This window comes from Protopterus annectens, chromosome 9.part0 (genome assembly GCF_019279795.1).
Source record: "Protopterus annectens isolate FY-2018-M chromosome 9.part0, PAN1.0, whole genome shotgun sequence".
Lineage (NCBI taxonomy): Eukaryota > Metazoa > Chordata > Ceratodontiformes > Protopteridae > Protopterus > Protopterus annectens.
Window position 1 is genome coordinate 33,507,744 of NC_056743.1, and position 26,365 is coordinate 33,534,108.

Here is a 26,365-nt window from a genome sequence, read left to right on the forward strand (position 1 = left end):
GTTCAATCTCAGCCTTACTACAGGATATGAACCCAAAGAGTGGCGTACAGCAACAGTGGTCCCTCTCCACAAAGGTGGTGCCTCAATGGATCCTGGAAACTATCGCCCCATAAGCCTGACTAGCTTGGTCTGCAAAGCTATGGAAAGGATCATCATGGACTTCATAAATAAAGATATTGGGGACCTACAGACACTGGATCCTACCCAGTTCGGCTTTGTTAAGGGCAGATCCTGCCTCTTAAACCTGGTTGATTTCTTTGGAACAGTCACCAAGGTCATTGATGAGGAGAAGGTGGTCCATTCAGCCTACCTGGACCTCGCAAAAGCCTTCGATACAATACCCCACTCGGGCATTATAGATAAGCTCACCAGCTTAAATATAAACCCCTATGTCACTAGATGGGTTGCAAACTGGCTCAAAGACAGAACCCACATGGTTAGAATTGCTGGAGCCATGTCAGACTCCAAACCAGTTACAAGTGGCGTCCCACAAGGCTCAGTCCTGGGACCTCTCTTGTTCGGTATATATTTCTCGGAGGTACAGGCCAACACGGAAGGACTCTGGCTGACCAAGTTCACAGATGACTGCAAACTGGGCGCCATAATCGACTCTCCAGCTGACACAAGCATCCTCCAAAAGGGCCACATAGGTGGTAATCCATTAAGTACAAAAGAAGTAATTAGGGACCCGGGGACCCAAGTTGATAGCAATCTCTCATTTGACAACCACGTGGCCAAAGTGGTTAGAAAAACATTTTATATAGCCCACCTAATCATGACGGGATTCGCATCTAGATCAGGGGAGGTCATCATGCCTCTTTACTCATCCCTCATCAGGCCCATAATTGAGTACAATGCCCCTTTTGGGATGTACCATACCAGACACCTGCAGCAACTGGAAAGACCCCAAAAGTACCTCACCAAGAGGATCAAAGGGCTCAAGCAGATGCCATATGCTGCCCGGTTAAAGAAACTCCAGCTCTACTCAGTGGCATACCGCCTGCTCAGAGGCGATCTGTGCCTGACGTATAAAGCCATGTCCAACCCGGAATTAATGGACATGCTGCACCTCAGAAAATCCAAATCCCATCGAGCTACGCTCGAGAGACTTGAACCTCAGCACTGAAATAAATAGGACATGCTGGAGGGACAGATTCATAACCCAGAGGCTCCCTTCACTCTGGAATAAAATCCCAGTCCAGGTTAGGCAGAGTCCCTCACTGACTCTCTTCAAGAGGAATCTTGATGAGTGGATGGGAGATCGTAGGTTTACCCCGGGTATCACTTCTGTGTCACTGTTAGACAGAGGCACAGTATACTAACCTCGAAAAAGGGCACAGCAAAATTAATTTAAAATGGGTGGCGAAAGCCAAACACACTCTGGCTAGGCTTATAAATGCCCTAGGGCAGATAGCCTAGTATGAACCTATGAACCTATGCTTTGGTAATAATACTCCGTGCATCCGCCAGGTGGTAGTCATGCTTTGGTGGTCCGCCAGTTTTATTAGCTACTTAATCAACTCATTTCTCATACACACACCCCCCAAATCTATGTTAATTGAATTCTGTACGAATGCCTAGATAAGAAGCTTCAGCACATCGTCCTCCTGAATTACCACCTTTTGAACATGTACCCCACCAATCATTCGCTGCTATCAACGGAATTAAATTTGGTCTAAAGATTTCACCTCATTTCACACAAATACCCTACAGTTTCAGTATTTAACTGTGACTGCACTGGTGGTCCACTATATAAACACCCCCACACTGATACAGCAAGATGTTAACTTCATAGAGATTGCAGCTTTCCTCCAATGATCCTGCATCCCACCAGGCCTGGCTTAGTCTCCCAAAGCCTTGACTATGTGATACTGAATACTGGTCCTTTCACACAAATCCCACTTTCCAAAATTCATTCCTCTTGTGACGCTAGTGCCCTGGCCCAGCAATCAAGGAGTAAAGTGCAATTTCCCTTAAGAGCACACAGAGATCACAGTCAGTCCAGGGCTGGTCGTGCCCTTGCTCTCCAGGTCCCCAATAAGACTCCTCACTGGCACAGCTATAGGGTCCAGATCTCAGCCTAGTGGGCAAACTAAAACCTCCAGCACCCTCTCTGTCCAACTACTGCTTTGTACCCCTGCCCAGGTAGCTGACACACACACACACACACACACACACACACACACACACACACACACACACACACACACACACACACACACACACACACACACTTTGAGAAGAGTTTATACAACCACACAGACTCTCCTGGGAAAGGCTGGCACAGGTTCTCCAGCTGTGCCCCCTTTTCCCAAACTATACTGTAGTACCAGCTGCCACTACCCACTAATATTTATCAGCTACCCAAAGGCCCTTAAAAGGGTGTCCAATTACTACTGCAATATTATTATCCAATTGGTAGTATAGCCCATGGCTAAAGCTATTGGAGTGGTTTTGTACAATTTTACCAAAGGCATGCAAGTACTCTAGAGAGCTTAAATTATCTCTTCAAAAACAGCCACAGTTGAAAGGGTTTAAAATATTTAATAACAAATAGTCAAAACACAAGACAATACTTTTTACTACACAGTGCTAGTCAAGAGTTCAGAGATCACAGATAAATACTTAAAATAATTCAGTAGTACAGTTCTGACATCACAGAAAAACAGTCTAATATTTTTAGTTTCTAGATATTTCTAGGAGAAAACACAAGTCTAAGATAAACTTACATATAGAGCAAGACAGTGCTGAGTTGGATTGTCAGGACAAAAATGCATAATGCTCACTGATTCTCTCTATTTTTAAAATCACATTCCTGGTTCACATTACATCATTCTTCACACTACCCTGGGTTCCCAGGTTAACAGAAACATTCTTCAGTAAGCTCACACCAGGTCAGGAAGCAAAGCCATTAAGGACATTTATGCATGCAAATTCTGGCCATTAACTATGGCCTTAAAACAATAGCAAAAATTCCTTCATCTAGACAGGCCGGAGCCGACTTTAAAGATCAAAAGCAGTCATAAAATGCTTGACTTAGCTTCCTTACAGCAGAGTGCACTGTTGTTACATTATTTTCCAGTTCATAGGTTCATACTAGGCTATCTGCCCAAGGGCATTTATAAGCCTAGCCCATAGTTATGTGGCTTTCGCCACCCCTTTAGTTTGAATAAAACTATGCCTATTCCACATATAACACTATTTTTACCATTTAAGACAACAAGCCTTATGGTGTACATTAATATTTACATATGACACAATTATCTATAAACTTCTATCTAGCTAGGCAGCAGCCTTCACCCCCCCCCCCCACACCCCCAGAGAACTCAAGCTAGTTTTCAAAGTGACCCTTGAGAAACGCTGCTTGAGAGGGTTAGGTCTATCTGAGTATACCTTACCCCATTCCGTGTCTTGAGAGCCCATCTGCATTGGCATTGCTAATCCCACTGTGGTGCTGCACTGACATATCATATGCTTGCAACCCTAGGCTCCATCTTAGCAACTTGGCATTTTGCCGGCTGGCTGGCTGGCTCTGTTTAACCATGTTAGGGGGTTGTGATCTGTCATAACATGCATTTCCTTCCATACAGATAAGGCTGAAGTTTCTGCAGTGCCCACACATTCCTTTTCTACAGCTGCATAGCATTCCTCCCTGGGTTGGAGCCTACGACTGAGATAAACCACTGGGTGCTTTTCCCCCTCTGAGGAAATCTGGCTAAGTACACCCCCCACCACATGGTTCAAAGAATCCACTTGCACAACAAATTATTTGCTGTAAGCTGGACTGGCTAACACAGGGGGTCCTCCCAAAGCTTCTTTAAGCTTCTGGAATGCCTGTTCACATGCTGGGGTCCACAATACCTTATCTGGCCTGTTCTTCCTTGTCAGGTCTGTGAGGGGAGCAGCTATGGTAATATAACTGGTGACAACCTTTCTGTAGTACCCTGCTGTCCCTAAAAATGCCCTCACCTGCTTTTTAGTAGCAGGCATAGGCCATGCCTGAATGGCTTCCACTTTGGCAGGTACTGTCCTTATCCTACCACTCCCCACTCTATGTCCTAGGTAGGAGACCTCTGCCATACCCACCTGACATTTGCTTGGCTTAATGGTCAACCCTGCCCAGCACCTCCATGATATGTTGAAGGTGCTCTGGCCAGGAATGGCTGTAGATGGCAATATCATCTAGGTAAGCAGGGGCAAACCCTCCTGCTCCTGTCAGGATATGATCTACCAGCCTCTGGAAAGTTGCTGGGACATTCTTCATCCCAAAGGACATCTATGTGAACTCATACAAGCCACAATGAGTGATAAAGGCTGACTTCTCTCTAGCACTGGGAGTCAAGGGCACCTGCCAGTAACCCTTGGTAAGATCAATGGTTGTAAGATACTTAGTCCCACCCAGCTGCTCTTGGACCTCATCTGTCCTAGGCATGGGGTAAGCATCTGACTCTGTGTGACTATTTAATTTCCTGTAGTCCACACAGAACCTGGTGCTGCCATCTTTCTTTGGCACCAGCACCACTGGGGAGGCACAGGGTTTGTTGGACTCTTGAATCACCCCTAGTTCCAACATCTCCTGTACCTCCTCCCTCAGAGTCTGACTCTCTCGGTCACTCTATAAAGGGCCTGCCTAATAGGCCTTTCAGGTCCTGTATCCAGCTGGTGCTGCCCCAGGTGGGTGCACCCTGGTTTCCCAGTGAACATGTCCCCACATTTCTGCAATACTGCTCAGATTACTTGAACCTGGGTAGGAGATAGCTTCTGGGACATTGCTCCCCCTTCCACTGAGGTGTCAGCCCAAGCCTTACTGAGGAGATCAGTCCCCAGATCTCCCTCAGACTCCTGCAATCCACTGCAAATGCTCAGCATAAGGGCCTCCCTATCATGGTAAGGTTTCATCCTGTTAACATGGTACAATCTGTGCCCCTGCCTACTGCCTAGCAGTTCCACTATGTAGTTAACATCACTTACCTTTCTTAACACCTTGTAAGGTCCCTCCCAATCTGCTTGCAGCTTGTTGTGTCTGACAGGAATAAGAACAATTACCTGCTGCCCGACAGCATACTCTCTAGCTCGAGCATTCCTGTCATACCACACCTTTTTCTGTTGCTGGGCTTCTGCCAGGTTCTCCTGGGCCAAGCCCATGAGTTCCCAGAGCCTTGTCCTCAAGTTTAGGATATATGCCACAACAGACTCCTTGTGAAACTCTCACTCACCTTCCCACTCATCCCAAATTAAATCTAGAGGTCCCCTCACCCTATGCCCATACAGCAACTCAAAGGGTGAAAAACCTGTAGAGTCTTGGGGAACCTCTCTGTAAGCTAACAACAGATGAGGCAAATATTTGTCCCACTCCCTCTTAAACTGATCTGCAAATGCCCGTAGCCCGGACTTGATTTTAGAGTTTAACCTCTCAACAAGACCATTAGTCTGGGGATGGTAAGGGGTGGTCTTCATATGCCTCACACCACCGAACTTCCACAGATAATCCAGCAGGTCTGACCTGAAAATGGCACTTCTGTCAGTCAATATTTCTTTTGGGAAACCTACCCTGCTGAAAATCTCTAACAGAGCATTTGCCACCTTCTCTGTCTGAATGAAGGACAAAGCCACTGCCTCAGGGTATCATGTAGCATAATCCACTACCACTAGAATATACTTTTTCCCTGTGGAACTTGGGGTATTCAGACCCACAATATCCATAGCTACCCTCTGAAATGGCACCTCAATCACAGGCAAAGGCATCAGAGGAGCTCTCACCTTGTCTCCTGCCTTGCCTACCTGTTGGTACTCCTCACAGGTCCTGCAGTACCCTGTTCCATCTCTGGAAATTCCAGGCCAATAGAAGTTCTGCATAATATGCCTCTTTGTACATTTTATGCCCATATGGCCTGCAAAGGGAATATCATGGGCTATGCCTAGAAGCGCCAGATGGTAGGCTCTTGGCACTACCAACTGCTGTACTCTCTCACCTTCTAGCTCTCCCTCAGGGGTTCACTCTCTGTATAGTAACCCTTGGTCCCAGTATACAGATTCCCCCTTTCCTTGAGAATCAGGTGCCTCCCTTGCTACCTGCCTCAGGCCTTGCAGTGTAGGGTCTGAGAGCTGAGCCTGTCTCAACTCTCTTCTTGTAACCCTTCCCCGCTCCCCTTCCACAGGAAGTCTGGCATCCTCTGACATGGTGCCTCACTGACAGCCTGGGTACTACTACTCACCTCTACCTTTGCAGTCACTCTGTCCAAGGGATCATCAGTACCCCAAAGCAGCTGTAGCTCACCTTCACTCTTACTGCTACAGGACAGCTCCCTCCCTGAAGTAACCACCTCACCAGTCCTGGCTGCAAGTATGCAGTGTGTCTGGGTCTCCCCCAGGCTACCAGACTTACCTGCTTGTCTCCAAGCCTGACTGCATGTAACTGCACAAGCACATGATACTGCCTCATCCAAATCCTTCACTATCAGGACATCTGCAGGATGGTAGTTCAGTACCACTGTTGTCTCAAGACACCCTACTATTGGCATTTTGTCTTTCCCACTTACTGGCTCCCTAACCTTTTGTTCCCCACCTTGCCTCTGTGGACACCTGTATGCCACATGGCCCCACTGATTGCATTCAAAACATTTAACCCTAGCTCCTGGACGTGTACCTGGACTAGTGGCTTCCCCTGCTACTGGCAGATTCTGTTGGGGCAGTCTGTGCTGCCCACCATGGGTTCCTTTAGACCCATGAGCAGTACTGGGGGTCCCTTTCCTGTGCAGGGCTGCCCTGCTTACCAGGTATAGGTCTTCCTTCTTCCCCAACTCATCTGAAGTCGCATGTTATCTATCAGCTAACCAGATCCTCATGTCCTCACACAAAGTGCTAAGGGCTTGTTCCCTCAGCAAAAGGTCTTCCAGTCCTTCAAATGTGGTGACCTGACATCCACTCACCCACCTATGGAAATAAGTGCTCAGTTCAGCAACATATTCACACACACTTTCATCTGCCTTGCGTCTATGCTCAAGAAACATTTTTCCTATACGTTTCAGGTGTTAGTTCTAACAAGTGATTTTTAACAGCAGTATAATTACAACATGCAAAGTCAGACATTTTTGACAAAACAGTTGCAGCTTTTCCATGGAGTAAGTGGGTCAGGTACATACCCAGAGCCTTTGGTCAGCACTATACTGTTTGCATACCCTCTCAAACATATGAATGAAACTATCAAAATGATCCCCCTCTTTAAAATGCGGAAGAAATTTACTGACCTTTTGTGCTTCTGGGGTCCAGTTACTCCCTTCCCCATTACCTCCATGACTCTGGCGAAGAGTCAGCATTTCCCTCTCATGCTTCTTCTGCCACTCCTTTTCTTCGGCTTCTATTTCCAAACGCCTGGCCTCCAACTCAAGTCTCTTTAGCTCCAGATGGATTTTTAAGTCCTCTGCAGAAAGGTTGAGCTGTCCATTCTCTGAGGGTATAATATCTCCACTGCCAGTCTGATTGTCCTCCTGGTTGCTGTTTTCTGATGCAGCTGTAACCAAGGCTGCAATCAGGTCTGCCTTAGTCAGGTTTCCATGCATCAGTCCCCTAACCTGGCACATCTCAGCCATCTGGCTCCTTGTCAGCTTTCCATACTCCTCTGCTGACATGCTGCCTGCTCACCCTATCTAAGCTAACAAAAGAAATAAAACAATTGTGATCTGAACTCTGAGTATTCACTGCATGGCTGATTTAGAGTACAAAACGCATTCAAAGCTCACTGTACACAAGCTACAGGAATTAACTCTACCCACACCACTACAAGCCAATTAGTATTTGCTACCAATTAATATGTGGAGTGGCTATCCCACTGCTGCCAAACAAAAAATATGTGATGTCCGTGCCCTGGCCCAGCAATCAAGGAGCCTCAATCCTCACCACTAACACCAGTGAGGGGTGTCTCATATAAGAGGAAAGGATAATAAATACACACAGTAAAGTACAATTTTCCTTAAGAGCACACAGAGATCACAGTCAGTCCGGGGTTGGTCGCTCCCTTGCTCTCCAGGTCCCCAGTAAGACTCCCCACTGGCACAGCTATAGGGTCCAGATCTCAGCCTAGTGGGCAAACTAAAACCTCCAGCACCCTCTCTGTACAACCAGCAATTCGTGTCCCTGCTCAGATAGCTGACACACACACACACACACACACACACACACACACACACACACACACACACACACACACACACACACACACACACACACTTTGAGAAGAGTTTATACAACCACACAGACAGTCCTGGGAAAGGCTGGCACAGGTTCTCCAGCTGTGCCCCTTTTTCCCAGACTATGCGGTAGTATCAGCTGCCACCACCCACTAATATTTATCAGCTACCCAAAGGCCCTTAAAAGGGTGTCCAATTATTACTGTGCAATATTATCATCCAATTGGTAGTATAGCCCATGGCTAAAGCTGTTGGAGTGGCTTTGTGCAATTTTACCAAAGGCATGCAAGTACTCTAGAGAGCTTAAATTATCTCTACAAAAACAGCCACATTTGAAAGGGTTTAAAAATACTTAATATATAGTCAAAACACAAGACAATACTTTTTACTACACAGTGCTAGTCAAGAGTTCAGAGATCACAGAGAAATATTTAAAATAATTCAGTAGTACAGTTCTGACAGCCCAGAAAAACAGTCTAATCTTTTCAGTTTCTAGCTATTTCTAGGAGAAAACACAAGTCTAAGATAAACTTACATATAGAGCAAGACAGTGCTGAGTTGGATGGTCAAAACAAAAATGCTTAATGATCTCTGTTTTTAAAATCACACTCCTGGTTCACATTACATCATTCTTCACACTACCCTGGGTTCCCAGGCTAACAGAAACTACATTTACATTCTTTAGTAAGCTCACATCAGGTCAGGAAGCAAAGCCATTAAGGACATTTATGCATGCAAATTCTGGCGATTAACTATGACCCTAAAACAATAGCAAGAATTCCTTCATCTAGACTGGTTGGAGCCAACTTTAAAGATCAAAGACAGATGTAAAATGCTTGACTTAGCTTCCTTACAGCAGAGTGCACTGTTGTTACATTATTTTCCAGTTCCACATGTAACACTATTTATACCATTTAAGACAACAAGCCTTGTGGTATACATTAATATTTACAGATGACAGAATTATCTCTAAAATTCTATCTATCTTGGCTGGCAGCCTTCACACTTCTAACCATGCATTCTCAATTATCGGTCCTAAACTATTGGAGTCCTTCTCATCAAAACTCAAAGACACTTCTCTTACCCCAAGTTTCGTTACTCAAGCTAAATACACCTGCAGCCCAACAGGCCACATAACCTGAATTAACTAATATCTCTCCTCTCCTCTACCTAACTGCTCCACTAATTTCCATTGCTTTTAATCTCACACCTCAGAATGCTATATACCAAGTTTATATGTGTTACTCTATATGTGTAAATGGAAAGCAACCTTTCTACTAAACATATATCTCACTTTACTGGTTTATGTACCTCTCTACTCTTTGCATTACATGTTCTTTGTATTTTATTCACTGTCATTTCATGTTTTTGTTATCTTATGTACTATGTATAATTGGTCATATTATTCACCCCAGGCTAAGACTGAAATCGGTTAGAATTGATCAGTGCTCTACCCCCGTTAACAAATTCAGTCAATCAGTTGTCACTGTTTTTCTCAACAATTTACCCTGCAATTAATTTACAGAGCCAGTCAGTGTGTGGCATTACAAATTAAAATCTCTGCAAGGTGTGCATCATGTCAAATACAAATTATCTGGGCACTCAGTATAATAAGATTAAAATGCATACAAATAAGAATACCTACCTAATGCTCCAAGTCCGAACTTTGATTGTCACATGACTTCAGACCCCCCCCAGTCAGGTGATTGAAACTAGGAATGCTGCTACCTTCAAGCTAATTTTCTTTTTAAAACTGTTTACTTTTTTTTTATAAGGGCAGTTGTCAGCTTTGATAATTTATAGTTGTTTTGGCCGGTGCGTGTACTTCTGTACAAAATAATATTTTCTAGTATACTTGCTTTATTTTCATTTTGTAACTAAATGATGAAACTGGCATTAAGCACAACTGCATGTAAACTGGTTTGATAAGCTGCCTGAACCACTGTATTGCTTTAGCTTGGTTTTGATTTAAAGATTTATCCAGTGCACGTTTTGCTGTTTTTTCAAATGGGAGATTTCTAACACTCCCTCCAGTACACAAATCTGACAGAAAACAGTGATGTCCCCAGTGTAAATACTTTTACTCTGAGTGGGTTAATGTTTACTGTTGCAGAGTGATTATCTAAGGTTTGTTTAGAATCTTATTAGGAGGAGCCATAATTATTCATTAAAGTGCTACGTGGTGAAACACAATTAACTAATTTAGTTTCATTCAATGCATTTGTTGCACGAAAACTTCTGAATACAGAAATATAACCTATGCCAAGTTCCCAAAGTGTAACAATGAGTAAAAAGGTCACACAGAAAAAAACAATCAGTGAGAGCCAAAAGGAAAATCTAGCAAGGCTAGACTTTACACTGTATGATTCGTAAACCTCTTGTATTAGAGGCAACATGGGATAGATGCAAATGACTAGGACATCCGGTATTTCAGATATGGCAATTCTGAACGTCCATGACTTTTTTCTTTTTAAGTCTATTAATGGACAAACATTACACTTATGCTGTGCTGATGATGCCATAAGAAGGCCGAAATATGCATGTCCACAGCTAGTGGGATTTGACTTTATTGGCCTGAATTTGTCCAGTAATAGACTTAAAAAAGCAAAAAGTCATGGACATTCAGAATTGCCATATGGCTGAAATGCCTGATGTCCCATGTTGCTGCTAATACATGAGGTTTACGGAATTACACAGTGGAAAGTCTGGCCTTTCTGGATTTTCCTTTTGTTTTTTACTGATTGTTTTTTCTGTGTGACCATTTTACTCATTGTTTTAGTTTGTTAGTTGGGATATTTTGCAGACACCCTAATGATTACGGTTACCAGCTGGGTATGATAACCCTGTATTTCTAAAGGCTAGCCAAACATTCCAATTATGTTGTGTTGATGGTGCAATAAGAAGGCAAAAACATACATGTCCACATCTAGTGAGGTTTGGCTTTATTGGATTTGAATTTGTCCATTAATACACTTAAAAAGAAAAAGTCATGGACATTCAGAATTGCCACATAGCTGAAACACCTGATGTCCTTCAAGGCTATTTGCATGTATCCCATGTTGCCTCTAATATAAGAGGTTTAAGGAATCACACAGTGGAAAATCTAGCTTTGCTATATTTGTCTTTTGGGTTTTACTGATAAGTGTGGAAGAAGGAGGTTTGATTTAGTGGTATGTAAATGTGAGGTCCCCCACACAGAAAATGTTTAACAATACAGCAAAATGTGTTTGATGAACTGTTTTGCCTCCTCCTTTTTTCACGCAGTAGTGTTATGTATAAACAGTGAATGGCTAAGGAAAGAAAAAATTTAAATTAAAAAAAAAATTAATTTAAATTGAGGGAGGTAAAATATTGGTTAAATAAAGGATGCTGCCACTGAGGAGTGTTGTTAACTTCAGAATAAAGGAAAGTGAAACTGATAAGGTGAATAACAAGGGGTGGAAACCCCTCAAGTATGGTTCAACATACTTATTAAGGGAGAAATAACAAAAGTGAAAACGGTCAGGATTTCTAGCCTTGAGAAGAACAAGGAGAGAACTGCTCGACAGAAAACACTGAGGATGTAGTGACAGTAACAGATGGAAGCCAGTTGTGCTTATGTGATATAAAATCAAATTAGAATTGAAAGATAAAGATGGAATTTCCAGTTGTTACTGTTACTGCAACTGGATGAATAATGCCCCATTCACCTCTTAGCTTTCTAATGGTGGGTTACGTGACATAGTTGATGGGAGGGACACAACATGTCCTGCGTATAATGTACAGCATGGATGAAATATACTCAGTTTATTTCCTAACTTCAAAATATGAAAGGAAAAGAAGGTCATAAAACAAAAACAGACTACACTGGTTCTGAAATGTAGATGGTGTAAAGATTATTTAGAACAGTAATACATTTTGGAAAGTGCAGTGAAAGTGGGGAGATGGAAGGTTTTACAGTGGTATATTGTTTATGAGCAATACGCTGTGCATGTCTGCCTGGGTGCTGAGAGACAATTATGATGATATTAGCATAGGATTAAAATCTTGCCACTCCAATGGTCGACTGATGGAGTATCACCTCAACCTTTCCTCATAAATTGGCATCCCAAATACCAAGATGCACAAACATAGCACTGAATGCTGACAATCCCTACTGCTCTGGACCCAAGAACAAGAGCTAACATGGGTCCAGAAGGAAGCAAGTCTGGACAGTCGGTAATGCCAGTATTTGACATTCTGACAGTCAAAATGCAAAATTCACACAGCTAGACTTAACCTTTGTAGTCGTGAGTTTTTCAAGGTACACTAGCTGGAAGTACCTGGTAAATGAGTATCACAGTAAGGTGATTTTGACAGAAGGAAAAGGTTAAGGAAAGGATATTTTAACAAACTCTCTACTACCTAATTCACATTCATTTCATCCTGTATCTGTTGTACCTTCCCTACCCCTCTGTTCGTTGTGCCTGCATAGCAGGTTTCTTTACTGTGTGACCCCCCACCTGGGATAAAGTGCATAAAGCAATTTCTACCTTCTCCACTGAAGCTGGCTATCTTAACTAAGTAAAACCTCTGGGAAGCAAGAACCTGACTCCCTCCAGCTTTTCTATTGTAATAGGTGAATTACAATTTAGTTTTTGTAAACTGTTGAGGCTTAAAGGTGTATGCACAACAACAGTGAAGGGATCCAGCCAATTGCGACTAGATTGGGCTATAATACCTTGAATCAGCCTTAGACTCACACACTGTTCCAGTCCCAAGCACTTACTTTTTAATTTGGTAAAGTTTTGCTTATAGGCTGTCTCCCCACAGTAATTTGGCTCCCTCCATATTGACTACATTTGCTAGTTTACCCCTAGGATCTTATTAAAATTTGCCTGAAAATTGGTGTAAAAATAAAAAAAAAATAAAACAAATTAAAGTACAGCCAAAAACAGTGCTTACCTACAATCATACAGACTAAAAGCCCAAGTTAACTCTCTGAGACAGTCAACTCAGGAATGATACAAAAAAATTTATTTTACTGGATAAAAAAAGCTTCTACCAAAATCTCTTACAAAAACACCATAACAACCCTCAAAAGTTCCGGGGAGGCTTAAATCGACTACTTCATCCAGGTCATTCCACCACGCCAACCACGGATAACACACCCATAGTTCCCCAGAGACCATAGCTAGCGGAAAAACAATATCTTCAACGCAGCTCCGGTACCGGTACAATTAAGGCTGTCTTGTATACCCACGGACCTGACTGGTCCTATAATAATCCAATGTAAATGACTGAATATTGAAAAATAAATTTATTATAAAGAACACAAAATAACACAAAGTAATAAATTATGGAACATAAACAGAATTAAAAGGTAACTGATTAGCTAGCGCCTTTAATAACTTTTTCACTGAAATAATCCAATCCCTAGCAAATCAACTAACCCCCTCTAACTTAAACCACATGCCTAATCTACTTGATAATTACCTTGAATTTAGCTTCTAACCAATATCCACTAGTTTTATCAAAACACTTCTAAAAAAACTAAAACCTACCACCCTCACTGCTGACCTCCTCCCTGCAGAGTACCTACAAACAGCTGCAGATGCCATTGCATATCCCTTATCTATCCTCATTAACAGAATATCCGAAAACGCTATCCCCTCCCTCTGGAAAATATCTCACGTCATCCCACTCCATAAAGGTGGTAGCTCCTCAGACATATTCAACTATAGACCTATTGACATTCTTTCCCCACTAGCCAAAATAAGAGAAATGTATACACAAGCAACTAATGCAATACCTTACACAGAATAACTTACTATCCAACTCCCAGCATGGTTTCAGCCCATACCACAGCACCACCTTTCCTTTACTACTGCCAAAAACCAAAACAGGAATGACAATAGGCTAATCTCCGCCATCTTTCTTGACCTATCAAAACCCTTTGACATGGTCAACCTTGAACTTCTCATTCTTTCACTAAAATCTATTTCCCTCAACAAGCCTGCTATCCAATGGTTCCAGTCCTACCTGACTGGTAGACAACAGGCGGGCAAACTCTCCAGCCAACTACCTCTCACACTTGGTGTCCCTCAAGGGTCCATACTAGGTCCACTACTCTTCTATATTTTTATCAACAACCTTCACACTGCTATCCCTAAATCTGCCTGCATTCAATATGCAGATGATTCCACTCTGATCTGCTCAGCCACCTCCCCATCCGAAATGCAAACCTTAACCCAAAATACATTTAACACTATCGAGAAGTGGCTCGCCAACCAACGCCTACTTCTGAACCCCGATAAAACTAAACTTCTACTCTTCTCCCCCACTAGTAGATCTACCACACTTTGATTCCATATCACATCTAACAATCGTACCACTATTTCCCCAGATCAACACACTAAACTGCTTGGGGTTATCATAGACAATAATCTCAAATTCGACCTACAGGTCAACAAAACCATACAGAGCATCAATAAGAAGCTTGGATCACTGTACAGAAACAAGATAGTTTTAATCCCACTGGCTAGGACTGCAATCGGCCAATCACACCTACTCTCTACACTTTTATATGCCTCTCCTGTACTGTCAAACCTCAACAAATCCGAACTAGGTAAGCTGTCCCAAAATTACAATCATATTGCCAGATTCGCCACTGGCTTCACCTATAGAACCCACCACTGCCAGAACCTTAAACAACTAGAGTGGCTAGAACTGCCCAGCTTAATTCAATCAACTCTTAATAGCGCACAAAATTCTGTACCACCTCGAGGATACCCTCTCACTTAAAAATATTATTAAGCCATATAGCAACATGAGATCCATATGGTCAGCCGATAAACTACTGGTCCAAACCCACAAAGCTAATAACTCTGCTGGTGAATCCCTGTTTGCCAGCTTCATTGGCAAAACCTGGAATTCGTTGCCAAACTATCTAACCCTACAATCCCCCAAAAGTCTCTTACAAAAACACCTCAAACAGTATCTCAAAGTGAATTGGCAATGCCCATGGACCAACCCTGATTAAGTTATAAATTGAAAGCATATTCTGTAATTATCATAACTTGTAACTACGTCACCAAGGTCTGCTTCCAATCTGATGTCTCTTACTTTTAATTGTGCCTGTCCATGAGAATTGTGAGTCCCTACTAGGGAACACTACTAACCCATTGTATATAATCACTTTGTTTTTATCACTGTTTGCTAACTTCTGTTTAATCTATGTAGGTTTGTCTATTTGGAGCTTTTCTCTCTGGGCCTCCGCTGAAAATGGGGATTCACTATGTAATCCCAAAATACTGAAATCCCGAATTTCAGTATTTTGAAATTACATAGCCGAACACACCAAACACTGAAACCCTACAACCGCGAAATTCAAAATCCCAACAGTGCACTACAGATGCAGCACACACAAACACATACACACAACTCCCCCCCCCAACTCAAATATAATATCCTACACTACAGATAAGCAGGGGGGCAAGCCCCCCCCCTCATCCCCTATGTGAGGGTGTGAGGGGCTGTGCCCCCCTCCCCCCTTATATATATATATATATATATATATATATATATATATATATATATATATATATATATATATATATACTAACTCCGAGATCGCACCATTAGACACACACAGGTAACTCGCTCCCACACATTGTACACACCCACACACACACATCACAGTCAAAACACACACTGACATACACTAAAGCCCTTAACCAACAGACATGTACATACATACATACACAAACTCACATCTTACCATTCACACACCACAACACCAGAAGCGCTAATTCAAAATCTCCACACTTTGGAATTTTGAATTTCATGCTTCTGGTTTACCAGTATTTCAAGACTTCGCTATTATAATTTCGAAATACTGAAATTCGTGATTTCAGTATTTCGAAATTAAATAGGGAACCAGAAAATGGACATGAATCCAGTCGAACTATCCCGGTAAACAAATGTAAAATAAATAAATAAAATAAACAGTATGTGCAGATCTTTAACAGAATTAAGTTATTATGCAATTAATGGGCGAGATCAAATGGAGGATGATAACAAAATTATTGTTTCTAATAAGATGCATCCGTTTGTTATGGAAGTTATAGGTGTAAGAAGTAATTGAAATAAACATGCAAGCTAGTTTTTATTCTGAGTAAATGCCCTTGAGAGCAGAAATTAACAAAGAATGCTGCATGACATAATGGCCCCAATTTAAGAAAGACAAGGTAAAAGGATGATATCTGGAATTTTTTTTTGATAAGATGTATAATTTCTGACCATGTAATAAATCAAGAAGAAAACTTAAGACTTATTGGTTTCTAAATCATGTTCCCTAAAAACTATTTTATACTTGACTTTAAAGCAGTTTGAATTTTTTGGTAAAATGCAGTACAATCACCTGGCCGAGAAGGTTGTCAAATGGATCAAAATGCAACTTCCCAAGGGTATTGCCATCACCCAGCCACAGGTTCAAGTGTTTCCTGGTTAACAAGCCTTTAATGAATGGAAATTCATTCAGGTCAGACTCCATATCCGGCATATACTGTGGGATCGAGGAATATTCCAAATAAGCTGATGCTCTGGACTCAGATGATTCTTGCATCATCTGTAAAAACTCTGCAAAAGTCACATCTGCTGTGGCTGGACATACCACAACAAGGTCTGGAAACTTTAGCTGAGAACGGACAGAAGGTGGAACTGTAAAATTCTTGAAGTTTTCAAAATGCTGAGCTTTCTCACAGCCTTCAAATACACCATTGGGGGCTAGTTTGACATGTACTCGAAGGCTTCCATACTCCTGTAATGAAAAAAGTAATATTCCTGAATGTTACATTCCATAAATACTAAGATACCGCCTTCATAATGAGTGTTTACTCACACTAGCACCTTATTTTATTTGCCATAATCAATAGTTGCAGTTTTTACTTCATTTTTTTATGACAATTAACTGAATGCCATACTGATGGAAAGAAAAACATGGTCGGTACAGCTTTCAGTAATAAAAATACTAACTTTTTGGGAGCTCACACATTTCTTATATCCCCAAATTTAAAAATAACCAACTCTGAGATCACTACAGCTTGAGACAAAGGTAAAGGCCTGACGTTAGACTTCCATTGAAAGATAAGATTTAGCCAGTTGTGCATGACTAAGTACTTGCCCATCATGAGTTCTTTGATACGCAGAAATATATAGATATACACACATACACACATACACACATACATACATACATAGTGTGTATCAAACTCCTGTCACACTGCATGAACTGCTGGTTAACCTAACTAATAAACATGCAGAGCAGTAGAAAACAAGCTGGGAGGTGAGCAGTATGGATTCAGATCAGGCTGCATCACAACTGACCTGATGTCTGCAGTGAGACAGAAAGTGGACAAGAGAAAAGAATCCAAGTAGGCATTTTTATACTTGGGGAAAGCATATGACAGAGTCCAAAAGAAACTAACTTAGGCAGTCCTCTGATGTTCTGAAGTCCAGGAAATAATGGTAATATTAGGGTAAGCCAGGTTCACGGGCCCAGTGATACAAGTACAAACAGTATTTGGATTTACAGAGAGGCTCCCAATGGAAGCGGGTGTGCATCGGGGTTCTACTCTGAACAGGTTGGTTATGGACTACATCAGCAAGTATGTCAGAAGGAACAAGGCTGTTGTCTGTAGATGTGGCACTACATGAAGATTCTAGAACTTCTGCAAACAATGGGGACTGGAATGCAAATCTAAAGGCACATGGGTTGCAGCTGAGTACAGACAATTGTCATGGTAGTACATGGGGAATCACACAAAGAAAAAAAAACACTGTGACAGGAGGAAAAAGAGTGAAACAAATTAAAAGTCTCAAGTATCTTAGAGGCGTGACTCAGGAGAAGGGAACTCTGAACAAAGAAGGCAAAGCTAGAATCACAGACATTGCAGTCAGCTGTCTCTTGTTTATTTGGGATAGTGTCTGACAAATAGCAAGAAAGCTAAAAAGTAAGATCTACAAAACAATGGTGTGACCAGTACTAATGTGTGGGACAAAAACCTGTGCAGTGAAGGCAGAGCAGCTAAAGAAGGTAGAGGTGATGAAGTGTCTGAGAAGAGTGCTGAGATGTACAATATGGGGCAGATGACAAAATGAGGTATCAGAGTGGAAGCCAAATTACAGGAAATGTCAAGGAGAAGACATTACAGTGCTTTGAGTACATGTATAAGCAGAGGAACTGATAAAGCACATTTGTGAAATCCAAGAAGACATGATGAGATGAAGACTCAGTTTTGTTCTAATACTGAATGTTCTGGCTGCACAAAACATTTTGGCATTAGCAGTAGGAGTAAGTGACAGTGTTTATGGCAAGAGATAGGTTTATTGTTGTGCTCGTTTCTGTATCTGAAGAGGCTGTGTGTCTTGTGTACCTGAAGTGGCTGCAAGTCTTGTGTAGTTGTACTGTTAGGGAAGAGGTTTTTGAGAATGTAATGTGGTGTTAGGGGAAAGTGGCAGGGTTAAGATTAGGGTTAGTACATACGAGTAAGGAGGTATGGGGGCAATCTTGTTATGAATATCATACCACACTGAGAAAAGCTCTGGTAAGACCAATTGTTGGAAGTACGGTGACTCAGACCTGTACAGGGCAAGGAGCAACTTCCATAGCAACATGGCACATCCGAGGCACTAAAGACAGAGAACTATAACAAAGTACGCAGTACTGACTAAATCAGACATAAGGTCCCCTGGATGGTGTGGAGTAACAGCAGTGGTACTGTGTATTATGGATGTGTGTGGGGTGGGGTGGGGTGGGAAGAAGAGGTTGGTAATAAGGGAGAAAAATGTATGATGGGAAGGGCTATATGACATGCAGCTGCCTTACATGCTGTGCATGGACGCACAGGCAAACATAGACGCATGTTTTCATGTGTGTTGCAGCAGACATTCAGTGTGCCACATTGAAAGCTGTCTACAGCTTGTTAGAAAGCACTTTGCTATGCAAAAATGATGAGCATGGTTCATGATGTTGGGTCGTGTGACCAGCTTCATCAACCACTCCTTTATACGGTACATAAATATTTCTGTAGATTAACACCCACACTAATGTGTTTCACTGCTGCACTGACCTGTACTGTTAATGTTTCCACTAAAACTCACCTTTTCCTGGTGCTTTTTTATTAGCCATGCACTTTTGGCATCACCAGCAAGTTTTTTCTTTTTTGTCCAGCAAAAATAGTTTGGATGTGTGAATCTCCATGTGTTTGTGGGGCAAGTAGCTGACTTGTTGCATTGGTGCCTCTGCTGATCATGGGACCTTGCTTAGGTGTCTGTACATTGTTAACATAGCCATGCAACCTTGTTTCAATGTACTGAAGACCACATAAGTTGTTAAACAAACAGAATGAATTGCATTAGGACACACGCAGCATCTTTGTTACATTTGTATATGTACAGTGCTTAATCCAAAAAATTTGGTTCATATTGCAGTTGTCATTTCCTACATTCTATCCTGACGTGGAATTCAGTGTCTGTGGATTCTGCCCTTACACTGCAGTAGAACATAATTATACATCATGCTCAAAAGATATAAAAACATAACACCAAGATATCCACACACAACTACCCAAACTCATCTATAAACTTAAAATACTATATAATAATGCCAATATAAACTGTCACATCAATAGAAATAAAATAAAATTACACACAATTAAAGAATCCTACCATAGAAATTACACATTTAGAACTAAATTTAACTCTTATTCAATACCTTTACATACCATGGTTGAACTAGGCCCGACATGCCCACTGAATGTTACTTCTCTCTGACTGGAAAACAGATCCATGTCTGCTAATATGAACACATCTTATTTAGTTAGCTCCCATTGCTAGGCAATAGTAAAATCAGAAATATATACAAAACAGTACAAACAACATTAAGACAACTCATAAATTCATAAAAAAATAAAAAGATACACCCCTACAGTTTCAGTTGATTTTAAGAAGTACCTATGCAGTGGGAAACAGCTGAAATGTTCTCTTTGAAGGACACTGTCTCTCTGCAAAAAAATAATAATGGCACACTCAAAGACAAAAACATGTCCTGCCAGGGAAAGCTGCATCTTCATACATCCAAGCACTGAGAGTCTACCTAGTTCCAGACCCCACAGTTCTGTCCTTAGAGCTTCCACTGAATCCAATATATGAGATAAAAAAATGATATAAAGTTATAAACTGACCATATAATGGGATCTCCAGGAAAGTAGTCAGACACAGAAGGATAGTTGCAGAGCAGTAAGCTCCTGGTAAGAGCACATCTGTTACCTTTAACTTTGATGGACAATCTGCAGTGAGGTAATGGGTGGAATGATTCCCAGTCAGTATCAAAATAGCTCTGAGGGGAATATAGGCCCAAAATTCCACAAAGTCACGGACTCGGAAAACCAAGTACAAAACTTGGAATCATGGTCCAATCAGTAATGCTTGGGTGAAGATGTGAAGCAATGACTGGTTGCCTTCAAGAGGATATCTGGTTGAAAATACAACAGTAAAATTCTCATTTAGAAAAATGGTCCAGCTGCAACCACCAGGAATTATTTTGCTGGAAGGCAATTTGGGAGAAAACTGAAAGCTACAAATACAAAAGTTTGATCAATTCCTCATTATGAGCAGATTAGCCAAGAAGCCAGAAAACTATGATGTATTACATTCCTGCATGTTGCTGGAGAAGAAGCCTTGACAGTACTTAACTTTTACTTTTTGGTTTGTTTGGAAGAGGACAAATTAAAAAAAAAAATCAGCAATAAAAAAAAGTTCAGGAATTATTGTAAATCTAGAAATAACTTGATGTTTATTCACTATGTGTGTTTACAAGAGCACAAATTCCTACAGAGATGCAAACATTAGTGTGTTGAAAAGGAGCAATAGAGATTGTTTGTGGAATAAGTTAGGATAAAACAAGGGTCAAGCTATCAAAAGAAGTACACCTGACTCTTTTGAAAAGGTGTGGATGTAGACACAGCAAATGAAATTATTAGTGCATGGTAAAGCTAATTAACAGAGGAAATGGAAGCATGTAAGACAAAATGCATGCTGTTGAACAGAAACATAGCAATAAGCTATTTTGGGGTATTAATAAAGTGAAAAGGGTTTTATACAAAATAAGTCTGAAAATGCCTTAGAACTATTACAGCAAAAGGGAAAGCCAGACTGTTTGGAAAGAAATGTTGGGAATTAGTAAAATAAATGATAAATTTAACCAAGACATGGTTGCAGAGTGTAATACTTTGTCAGAAGATATTTTAAATACAGTCAGATACAGACATGATGAACTGAGAAGTGTGATCATGTTAATATGTTCTACCCATCATTTAGGTCAAAAGCTACTGCCAAATGAATATAAAAACAAAAAAAATACAAGACCATTTTTCAATTTATAACAAATAATGAAGTGATATGAAATCATATGCAAGTAAACATGAATAGCAAGAAGAATTACAAACATAATGGATGGCAAATAAGACAGTACTGCTTAAAGTGATATGTCTTTATATGTATTCATAGTTTCTTACTCAGCTTATGGCCAAAGAGACTAATGGGAAGGTAACCCTCATCACTTAGTACTGGTCAGAGACTAACAATGTCCCTGTTAAGTAGGTTTTCCACACATTTCCAGTTGAATATTTCTTATTATTCATACAGTCTTTCAAAGCCATTTTAAAGGTTGCTAGAGAAGTATTCTGACTGATATGCAAGGGCAATGTCTTCCACAAATGGGGAATACATTAGGTTTGATTCCTATCACACCATATGGTGCTGCCAAAGTGGTAGCATAAGTTAGGTCTGTTCCTTTACCACTGGTTCCAGTTTGGAGGAGTTCAAGAAGTGGAGTCACTTAAGAGCATGAACTGCTAAGCAGAACTCACCCCTCAGGAGTTGGTTCAATGCTAGGTAGCAGGACAAGAAACATGGCCTTGCAAGTTGATTTACATGCTAGCAAGGTACATACTAAGGGACATTATATTCAATGATGGACCTAATAAAGAAGGAATGAAGTGGAGCTATATATTCTTTGAAGAGAAGATAACATGAAGGATATGTTGACCACAGTAGAAGGATTTTCCAACCACCACAGACACAAAGTCCTTGATGATTGTGTCATATTTAAGTGGAACATATCTACATGGTAAGCGGCAGCTATGCTGCATTTTATTTTTAGCATTGAAGGTAAGACTACAATTAATACAATGAGCACTTGGATATGACAAAGGAAATCATAAGTAAATTTGGTTAGCCATAGTCGGTGGATATCAGCTTTAATGCCAGAGACACATACATTAAAAAATAAGTAATAAGAGCAAATATTAAATCTAATAAATGAGTGAAGTACAGTGCATTGTTACAGTTAGCAAAACTTAAAGATGTCCACAAGTATCCCTTATTTTAAACTCTGCTGTCACACACTGTTCTTGCCCTTTTCTGAAGACAAACTTGAGATAGTCCCTGTACATCTACATGTGTTTGTCTTTGTTTTAGCAATGTAAAAAATGACTTTGTACATAACAAAGACATCTCATGTCTTCTTTAGGGGGTCTTGGACCAGAATTTATTTCAGAAGAATCATTATTTATCATTGGCGTGCACATAGCTAAAGATACCACACAAAATTATGACTGAGGCTTATACAGTTTCTCCACTCATATTTCCTTAACTAGTTAAGATTCTCATAACTACGGTTAATACAAATGAGATAAAACATTATGGTAGTCCATAAATAGACAGCTCAAGTCCAAGACTACATACTTACGTTTTAGTGAAATGAAAATAGGTTTGTAGGATCACGCTGTCCAAGGCACTAGTAAAGAACCTATCCCAAACTCCAGATTGCCCCATAGGACTGGTTAAATGACTTTATTCAAGTTCACACAGTAGGCAAAATAATGTGGAAAGATTCAGACTGTATTTTTGGCACAGAAAACCGCTGCTTAACTGGTCAGAGCTTAAATCTTCTGTGCTAACAGCCAGACTACAATATATATCCCCCAGGGGATGCTATCTCACAACTTTCAATACCTTTAACCTCAAAGGCATGGCCTTTACATGCTGATCTACAACAAAAATTATCCAGTCCTGGGAGATGATCTACACGAAGAAGAACCCAAGTCCTGAGAACAAAACCCACAACCTTCTAATCTTCAGGACCGAAGTTAAGCATATTAACTGTTGAGTCACTGCTGCTCCAAATCCTAGTGGTTTAAACAGAACTAAACAATTGGGCAACATTTACTACTGACTTGGATCAGAAGGTGCTTAGGCTTTCACACTTCTAAAGTCTAATAAGAAGAAAGTGCTTTATGCCTGGGAGGTCTTGAGTTTAAAAACAAGGTAAGCAAAATGAAACTCTTACCTTTAATAAGTAGTCATAAGTCCAGGTTTGCATTGCTGGCCAGTCTGCCAATGCCCCTTCAATAATCACAGGTTTTGAGCGTTTCAGATATTTCTCAACAAAATCCTCCTGAGATGGAACTGGTATGCGATCACAGACTGGAAGCGATCTTTTCCTGTGCTTGAAGAGAAATTCCTTGCCATCTGTGCTTGCTACATCATATTTGAAGGTAGAGTTTAAAGGGATGTTGACATTGTAAACTTGTTCCATGTCCAAGTCTGACACTTCTGCAACAGTGAACAAGTTATTTAATACAGCAAGCCTTTGTCTGCCTTCAAGATTTAGTCCACCTTCCAAGGTTCGGTAGGTTTGGCATTTCTCATTTATGAAACCCAGAAGGGATCTTAAAGAATCCCTTTCCCCATGAGGTAGAGGTAGCCCTTTTGGATAAACCTCAGGTTGAGGAAGTAGGCAGGTTCTGTCTTTCACCTTTCTAAGAAATAGGATGGCATGCTGCTCAGTGCTGGTAGGAGGTGATGCCCACTGGAAGTGAAGCCCATGGTCTCTGCTCCAAGTGCAGGAGGGGATTGAACACGACAACACACATATGGTGACTCTCTGCTCACTGTGAAAGGCTGTCTCAGAGAGAGATTGTAAGCTGATCATAGTGTCTTGGCTGGCAGCAGGGTCCAGGGCAATAACACATGATGTATCCAGCAGTGAGAGGATATCTTGTGGTGATAAAACAGGAAGAGTAGTGGTATTGCCAAAACCAGTATGACGATGTAGTAAAATAAATAAAACACGGGTCAGAAATGAAACGATGTTTGACATTAGGAACTACTGTGTAAGTGTGAACGTCAGCGAAACTAAATTAGCAAGTAAAAATAATCCAGAAATTAGCCTCAGTATCTAAATGACAGAGACGCCGAAATCAGGAAGTAGGATCCGCAGGCAAGGTAAAGTACCCTGCTTCGCATCAACCGCGTGCATTAGTTACACAGCATGAGCCTGGCATGAAATAGTACATCTGCTACACTTGGCAGTATTACTTGTACATCCTCGTTTTACAGGGAGAAAGTACCGTCGACATCTAAGGGAAACAGCTGGAATAACGGGACACGCGACAGCGACGTCATTAATAACAGGATGCAATGAACGTCTGCCAAGTGGAGGAGAGCCTGCTTTGTGTACCACGCCCACCTTTTTATACACCAATTGAATTTAGCATACATGTATTCGAGTCCATCCCTACATGGAATAAATTACTAGACTGCAGTAATGGGTTCCGTGAGTAGTATGTGCGGTTCAGCACGCGCTCCACCTGCACTTCCTTGTTTTTAACACCTTGGAGACTTTGCTACTCACTCATAGCAATAAAACATTGTCTTTTACTGTTGCTTGCGTTACCTCAGTAAAGCTCCTATATATTCCGTTGCTGTTCAGCTGGATTGTCACCTGTACTTGTGTAGCCTATGCTTTTATTTTGTACTTGCAAAGGGGGAACAACAAATCAAGGTAGGGTAGATTACCGTGCCCTTCACTTTTGGGTGAACAACTTGATATAGTCTTAAAGGATCCCTGAAGGTTCAGGAACTGAAGTATTATTGCACTGAAAGGGAAAGCTGCTTTCCCATTTTGGACTATTTGGCACCTGTTGGTTTTCAGGTGTTGTAACGCACCTTTATTTACATAAAGGAAACGGTCATCTTTTGACAGGGCGTAACTACAAGAGTATTTATGAACTGATGTGCTCTAGAGGGCTAAACGTCCTACATCTGTTAGCGAAGGGAACCTATACAGACTCGGAGTTTAGGCTAGATAAGGGTGGTCTTCTTACTCAGCAACTGGTCGAAATCTTCCGTATCTTAAGGGTAGCTCAATTTTACTGCATTAATGAAAACTACATAATTTCCTTTCCTTTTTATTTAATTTTTGATTCCAGTCCTGCATTTTCCGTTACGTGCTGCTGGAAATCCTTCAATTTCTGCTTTGTTGCGCACGCTTGCCTTGAATGAATCACCCCATAATTATCTCTGATATTGCAATTTTTGTCTTTAGTATTTATGTTACCCTATTTTGCTCAAGTCTCGGCTGAAAACTGTCTCTGTGATCCGAGTGGATGTAAAGTAGAACTACATCACTAGAAAAGGTACGCTGAATATTTTATATTGTACAATCTGTTATAACGAAGTGGGTGGGCTAACATAATAGAAGGTGGTGAAGTCCATCACCAGGTATTTAAGTTTGTTATAGGTGATGCCTTTGAATTGTACAATTACTTATTCCTAAAATAAATTAATTAAATAGCCCCGTGTCCAGTAAACAAAAACTAATGGTACTAATTAATAGGGATTTTTGTTCATTGCAATCTTCATGCTAGTGAAGGACCATATCAGTCAGCATGTAACTGTATTTGTATCCCCCTTGTTGAATAAATACTGACGGCCATTTGATTAATCGTGCTGTTTAATCTGTCAGACATCACTTAAGCATGAAGCAAAATAATAGAAGCCATACAGAGGAACCCAGCTAACAAATATTAGCCCTTTATATGCCAAGTGGTGATCACTGATGTGCTTTAGCACAGAATTAATTACTTTACTTCATTACCGTGCTAAAATCAAACATCATTCATTTCACTTTCACATACCCAGTTTTCACTATTGATAGTGGGCACTTTGTACACTTGAATTTTACAGGGCTGTAAAATGTTTATCTGACTGAATTTGAGCAGACTGGTAGAATAATATACCCAGATGCAGCAGTTCTTTATCAGAACCCCCCTTTTGATTATGGGACACAACCAGCATTAGTGTTAGGGTAGATG

At 41.0% G+C, this 26,365-nt stretch overlaps 1 protein-coding gene across 1 annotated transcript in view; it reads right to left on the reverse strand.

The window, feature by feature from the left end:
* Window positions 1-24,709, reverse strand: part of LOC122811021 — a 133,735-nt gene extending 109,026 nt beyond the window's left edge. The window contains exons 1-2 of the mRNA XM_044082536.1: window positions 23,557-24,709; window positions 16,567-16,965 (exon numbers count right to left, since the gene is read on the reverse strand). Of these exons, the coding sequence (XP_043938471.1) occupies window positions 16,567-16,965; window positions 23,557-24,369 (1,212 nt within the window). The 5' untranslated portion in view covers window positions 24,370-24,709. The remainder of the gene's footprint in view (window positions 1-16,566; window positions 16,966-23,556) is intronic.
* Between the last annotated feature and the right edge of the window lie 1,656 nt (window positions 24,710-26,365).